At 34.1% G+C, this 6,194-nt stretch overlaps 1 protein-coding gene across 1 annotated transcript; it reads left to right on the forward strand.

The window, feature by feature from the left end:
* Positions 1–1,234: 1,234 nt before the first annotated feature.
* LOC127135931 (probable polygalacturonase) lies at positions 1,235–4,863 on the forward strand. Its single transcript, XM_051062558.1, has 5 exons — positions 1,235–1,951; positions 3,126–3,246; positions 3,401–3,649; positions 3,759–3,912; positions 4,125–4,863. The coding sequence occupies exons 1-5, from the start codon at positions 1,577–1,579 to the stop codon at positions 4,648–4,650; spliced, it is 1,425 nt and encodes a 474-aa protein (XP_050918515.1). The 5' UTR covers positions 1,235–1,576; the 3' UTR covers positions 4,651–4,863.
* The last annotated feature ends 1,331 nt before the right edge of the window (positions 4,864–6,194 follow it).

The raw sequence follows: 6,194 nt of genomic DNA on the forward strand, positions 1-6,194 counted from the left end.
GTGACAATGACTATTATATAACCAATGGAAACTCCATGTTTGAGACTCCAATTATCTTCTCGCGATCTAAAAATTCTAGCATCAACTAGTTCTTACTTTGCGATTTGGTGTTGGTCGTTACTTGGATGAGGTAATATGGAAGATTTCTGCTAGACATTGTTTTCGTACATATATCATCGATAAAAGAAATTAAATGTGGTGTTAGATTAGAGGATTTGACAGAGTTTTTCGATGTGACGCATGAGGTTATCATTTCCATCTTATGACGTTTATGATAGATATCTAGATTTGGATCAAGAATGATCTGCTTGTGGAGTTTGATTGTGGAATTTTGCAATAATTTGATGTCGTTTCCCACAGATGGCACCACTGTTCCGTAACGACACCAAAATTGGTGTTGATCGATGATGTAGGAGTCTGAAATCAGCGATGCTGATCTCCGATACAGTGACGCAGGGTTGACCTTCAAGGTTAACACTCCTTCACCCAAACCAATTATAGAATCCAAGATGAATGTAGCAAAAAATGAAGATAAAAAAATATACCTTGAATGTCACATGTGCTGATATATATGTTGAGTAATCTTGATTGAGTTTGCGCATGATTGTACCCTTGTATTGGACATTTGACTTGCCCAAAACATATTTTATTTTTTATTTTGCATCCAAACGACTCTTTTTAAAATTTATAAAATAAATTTTAAAAACTAAAAAATAATACTTATACAAACAAATCCTAAGGTATGTTTAGATTGGTGGTATGAGAAGGAATGTAGTGGTAACTAATGAACTTCCATGATTTAAATTTACAAATAATGAATGGAATGGAACATCATAAAATCCATTCCATCCTATTCAATATGATCCTCTATTTCTTCCATCTAATATCCGGAGTATGTAATGGAATAAAATACCAAACAATGAAATATGGTCTATATTTTATTCTGCTCCATTCTATTCCGATATGTTATGTTTTATTATGCTACTATGTTATTTTCTATCAATCCAGATATAGTTTAAATCTCCCATATTTTAAAAAAATCTTGATTTCATCCCTCATCTTTAAATATATTTTTACTTTTTAATTTCTATATAATATAATATTGAATATTCCCATAAGCATTTCCAACTTTCATTTTTAAAAAAGAAGAAAGAAAAGAATAATAAAATAAACAATTTTTGAAAATAAAAGAAAATAATGCATTAAAAAATCAAATAGACATCAAAGGTTGTTTAGATCCGAAAAAGAAAAACATTACCTTCTGTTAAAATCTCCGAACATGAACAACAACTCCAATAACAACATGCGATCTGCGCCACTGTTATCTTCCAAATCCTCAACATCACTGTCCTTTCTCTTGCTTCTAATTGCATCATCCCTATTTCCATTTCCTATTACACATCATTCTTCTCATTTCCCCATCAACTTCACTTTGAATACACTCAACCTTCACCAAATCTCGATTGATACCCCAAAACCCACTTTCTTATTTCAAATTTAAAATATTAAATTTTGATAAAAACCCATATAACAATTTTCCAAATCAACTTCATTCACTGTGTTAGAAATTTGAATCATGGTGGTGTTCACCTCTCACAAGAGTACAAGTTTCTTCTTTGTTTTTCTATGTGTTGCAGCTCTTGGTTCGGTTTTTTTGGTGTGGCAAAAGAATGCGATTAATGGGTTTTTGGTTTTGGGTGGAGAAAGGGTTTGGGAGTCACCGAAGCTGAGGCCTGTGGTTTTCAATTTGACTGATTTTGGTGGGGTTGGTGACGGGGTTACCGTTAATACTCAGGCTTTTGAAAGAGCTGTTTCTGTTATATCTAAGTTTGGGGATAAGGGTGGTGCTCAGTTGAATGTGCCACCTGGTTTTTGGCTTACTGCCCCCTTTAATCTCACTAGTCATATGACTCTTTTTCTTGCTCATGATGCTGTCATTCTTGGAATTCAGGTGCATTTTTTTTTTGGATGTGTTTATTGTAGATTTATGTTTGGTTATTCATATTTGGTTTAGGATTTTGTTGATGAGTTTAGTTATATGCATGCAAAATAGTTTACTCTCATGCAGTGTTGCGTTGGATGTCCGGTAAGATTAGGCATGATAAGATAAAAAATGACAATATTAGAGAGTGTTGGGGTTGCACTTGTAGTAGAAAAAATGGTGGAAAATTGACTTAGATGGTTTTAGGTGGTTTGAGCATGTAGAGAGAAGATCAGATGAAGATCAAATAGTTAAGGGTAAAGGAAGACCTATAAACTCTATAAGAGAAGTTATTAAGAAAAATATGGAGATTAATAATTTGGATAGAAGCATGATTCTGGATAGAACATTATGGAGGAAGTTGATCCATGTAGCCGATCTCATTTAGTGAGATAAGACCGGAGTAGTCAATCCCAAATAGCGGTGCAGGGCAGCCGACCTCAAAAATGGGATAGTGACATAGCGTATAGTGGGATGGCTGCCATTTGATCATGTTTTTGACAAATTACATGAATAATAATTATAAACATATGAAATATAGAGGGAATAACAAAGTGCAAAGAGAGGTGAGGGAGAATCTTGTGATTTTTCTATGGAACGACTAAAGTGCAGAAATAGAGGTGAAGGAGCGTTAGGGTTGAGTCTGAACTAAAATTGGATTGAAAAATCTCAAATTATTCTTAAAACGTTTTAAATTTAAGGAGTAATTTCGGTTTTTCAGAGGAAAAGTTGATAGCGGGACAAAACCCGCTTAGTGTTCTACGCTGCTAAGGCTCTTCCGATAACGCCGGTCTCCGCTCCGCTCCGCTATAGCGGGATAGCACCGCTATTGGCCACTATTGACTATTCTAGATAAAACTTGGTTGTTAATGTTGTATGCACTTAATCACATCTCACTAAGTAGATGACTCTAGAGGTATTTTAGGAACTAATATGATCAAGTGGCATAATGGTGACATATGATTGGATGTGCACGTAAAACTTGTTTATATGGATCGGGCATATCGGTTAAATCCTGGTTCATTTGTTGCGAAATAATTGAGATTTGTTAAATTTCATTTTTCTTGGGTTGTTATTTATGTGCATGAATGGGATGGTTGATTAAAGTTTGAAACTTTTGCTTATTTTGTATGATGATTGATAGGATGAAAAATATTGGCCATTGATGCCGGCATTGCCTTCATATGGATACGGTAGGGAGCGTCCTGGGCCGCGGTATAGCAGTTTGATTCATGGTCAAAATCTTAAAGATATTGTGATAACAGGTGATGGTTTTTCATCCTTGTTCCTGATTAAGGCTGCACTTAGATTGACTTATGAACAACTTATATAAGCTTATCTACCGATGCTGGACATAAGCACTTAACATACAAGATGTCTAGAACTTTCTCTGACTCTATATATTCTCATAATGGACAGGGCATAATGGTACCATAGACGGACAAGGACAGACATGGTGGACCAAACATCTCCATAAGCTTCTCAACCACACAAGGGGGCCACTTGTTCAGATCATGTGGTCCAGCGACATCGTGATCTCAAATATTACTCTGCGCGACTCTCCTTTTTGGACTCTTCATCCATATGACTGCAAGAACGTTACGATAAAAAATGTTACGATATTGGCTCCCGTATATCATGCTCCGAATACTGATGGCATTGATCCAGGCAAGTATCTTTCTCAAAAAACTGTAAGTAATTTCATATCTTAATATATGATCGGGTGGTTTGTTATATGAAGAAGTTTAACAAACCCCGGTTTCTTTGTTATGAGTAGATTCTTGCGAGGATATGTTGATAGAGGATTGTTACATAAGTGTCGGGGATGATGCAATTGCGATAAAAAGCGGCTGGGATCAATATGGAATTGCTTACGGAAAGCCTTCTAAGAACATTCTAATCCGAAACCTTGTCGTTCGTTCTAATGTCAGGTAAAGTGAATTTCTTGCTCAACTCACTTTACTTATTGCATATCTTTCATCGTATTGTTCTTTATGCGTTTGTTGAAAAATGTTACTCTTTCTAGTCCTATTTATAAGAAAAAGTTTATTTTTAGATTCATTCATTGAATAATCAATGTATAATATTAGTCATTGGATTATTCTGAGTCTGTGCATATTGTTCTCTGTGCGAAATGCAACAGTGCTGGCATCTCCATAGGAAGCGAGATGTCTGGTGGAGTATCCAACGTCACCATCGAAAACATTCTTGTATGGGAATCTCGACGTGCCATCAGGATCAAGACCGCACCTGGAAGAGGCGGATACGTTCGCCAAATAACTTACCGGAATCTAACTTTCCATAACGTCCGTGTTGGAATTGTTATCAAGACCAATTACAACGAACACCCTGATGCCGGATATGACCCTTCCGCACTTCCAACTCTCAGAGACATAAGTTTCAGCAATGTCCGCGGTGAGGGAGTTCGTGTTCCGGTACAAATTCTAGGTAGCAAAGAGATTCCAGTTAGAAACGTAACTTTCCAAGATATGAATGTTGGGATAACATACAAAAAGAAACATATCTTTCAGTGCGCGTTTGTGGAAGGTCAGGTAATAGGGACCATTTTTCCGAAACCGTGTCGGAATTTCGATCAGTTCAACGAGCAAGGAGAGTTGGTTAAGCCCGCCGAGTCGCAGAATGTAACAGACATAGATTATGAAATCTGAGGTATATATATATATATATATATATATATATGTAATATTGCAAACTACTAGGTTCTGTTCCATCATTAATCAGGCCTGAATTTATGTCTGATTGTTTTTGTATGATAATTTTTGTGAGGGGATGGAACAATCAAAAGTCTTGCCTTTCTTAGGTGATGAGTTGTATATAACAAAAAATTTCAGTTGGTTGAATGGATAATTCTCTTATACTAAGTCCTCCTTAGATAACACTATTTTAATTTAATTTTATTTATAAATTATCTAGCATTATTCAATGAATGAACATTGATTATTCAGATACATATTTCTAGTCCTATTTATAAGGAAAAGTTTATTTTTAGATTCATTCATTGAATAATCAATTTGATTGGATACATGTCCCATATCAACATGAACAACAAGATTAGATGTATGATTTTTGGGACAATGGTCGTGAGAATGATCAGTGCCATCCCAAATTACATGGGTGAATATCCAAGAAATAGTCTAGATTCAAATTATTACACTCCTACTTCTTGGAGCGAACTATTCAAATTATGGTAGTAGAGTGATTCTTGGTCAAAAGAACGCAAAAACTATTCATACAATATATTTTTTTCAATGAAAATTCAAACATACCATCTTGACTCAAGCTGTCATATTATGTTACGACAAAAAGGGAAGTTGGGGAAGACACATCCATGATATTGAAAGCTAAAGTTTATGTTACTATAATTAGGAAGTATCTTCCCTAACTTAGGAAGGGAGACGCCAACTTAATAATGTTAAATGAGCACTAAATGAGAGGCAACTTATGAAAACAAGGATTTGTCATTCTATTTTTATTTTCTACTTTATATTTTATTTTCTTTTTTCTTTATTCTATGTTGATTTCGTTTAATCATTTTTAAGTTTAATTTAGTGATTGTGTTGATGAGTAATACTCATGACACCAAATTTATAATTACTTTCTATTTTTTAATAATGAAATTATTCGAATTTTGAGATTTAATATGTCTTAAATTTTATCTTACTATTGTGCTTCAATGATAAATAAGAATTTGATATATTAGGAAAGAAAATAGGTATCATTAATACAAATAATTCAATTTCACCTCAGACACGGAGGGATATAACCTCGGTTATACAGACGACATAACGAAGTATATACGGGAATTTGTCACTTTACCTCTTGATTTTTTAAAATTGAGGAAAAAAGTGGGACTGGTCATGAGTTCGATCTCCAACAATTACATTTTTTGAATTTTCAAAACTTTGCTATGTTTTACCTCAGGTTTCAACAATAACCGAGTGGTAGAGTCCCGTTTACAAATTATTTTTAACCTATTTTATTCATCTCTTCGTTTTAATCTGCAAAACATCAAATTTGTTGATAAATTCTAAATCTTTTTCATCATCAACAGCACCAATAACAACAACAACAAAATCAATAGAATTCTTAAACATTAAATCTCAACAACAAAAACAACAAAATTCATGAAATCTTTAAATATTAAATCTCAATAACAACAACAACAAATAAACAAAATTAATAGAATCATTAA

This window comes from Lathyrus oleraceus, chromosome 1 (genome assembly GCF_024323335.1).
Source record: "Lathyrus oleraceus cultivar Zhongwan6 chromosome 1, CAAS_Psat_ZW6_1.0, whole genome shotgun sequence".
In the NCBI taxonomy this organism is placed as follows: Eukaryota; Viridiplantae; Streptophyta; class Magnoliopsida; order Fabales; family Fabaceae; genus Lathyrus; species Lathyrus oleraceus.

Coding starts and splice junctions, on each gene's coding strand:
- LOC127135931 (XM_051062558.1), top strand. CDS start 1,577: ATGGTGGTGTTCACCTCTCACAAGAGTACAAGTTTCTTCTTTGTTTTT. Junction 3,247..3,400: donor TAAAGATATTGTGATAACAG/GTGATGGTTTTT, acceptor CATAATGGACAG/GGCATAATGGTACCATAGAC. Junction 3,650..3,758: donor TACTGATGGCATTGATCCAG/GCAAGTATCTTT, acceptor TGTTATGAGTAG/ATTCTTGCGAGGATATGTTG.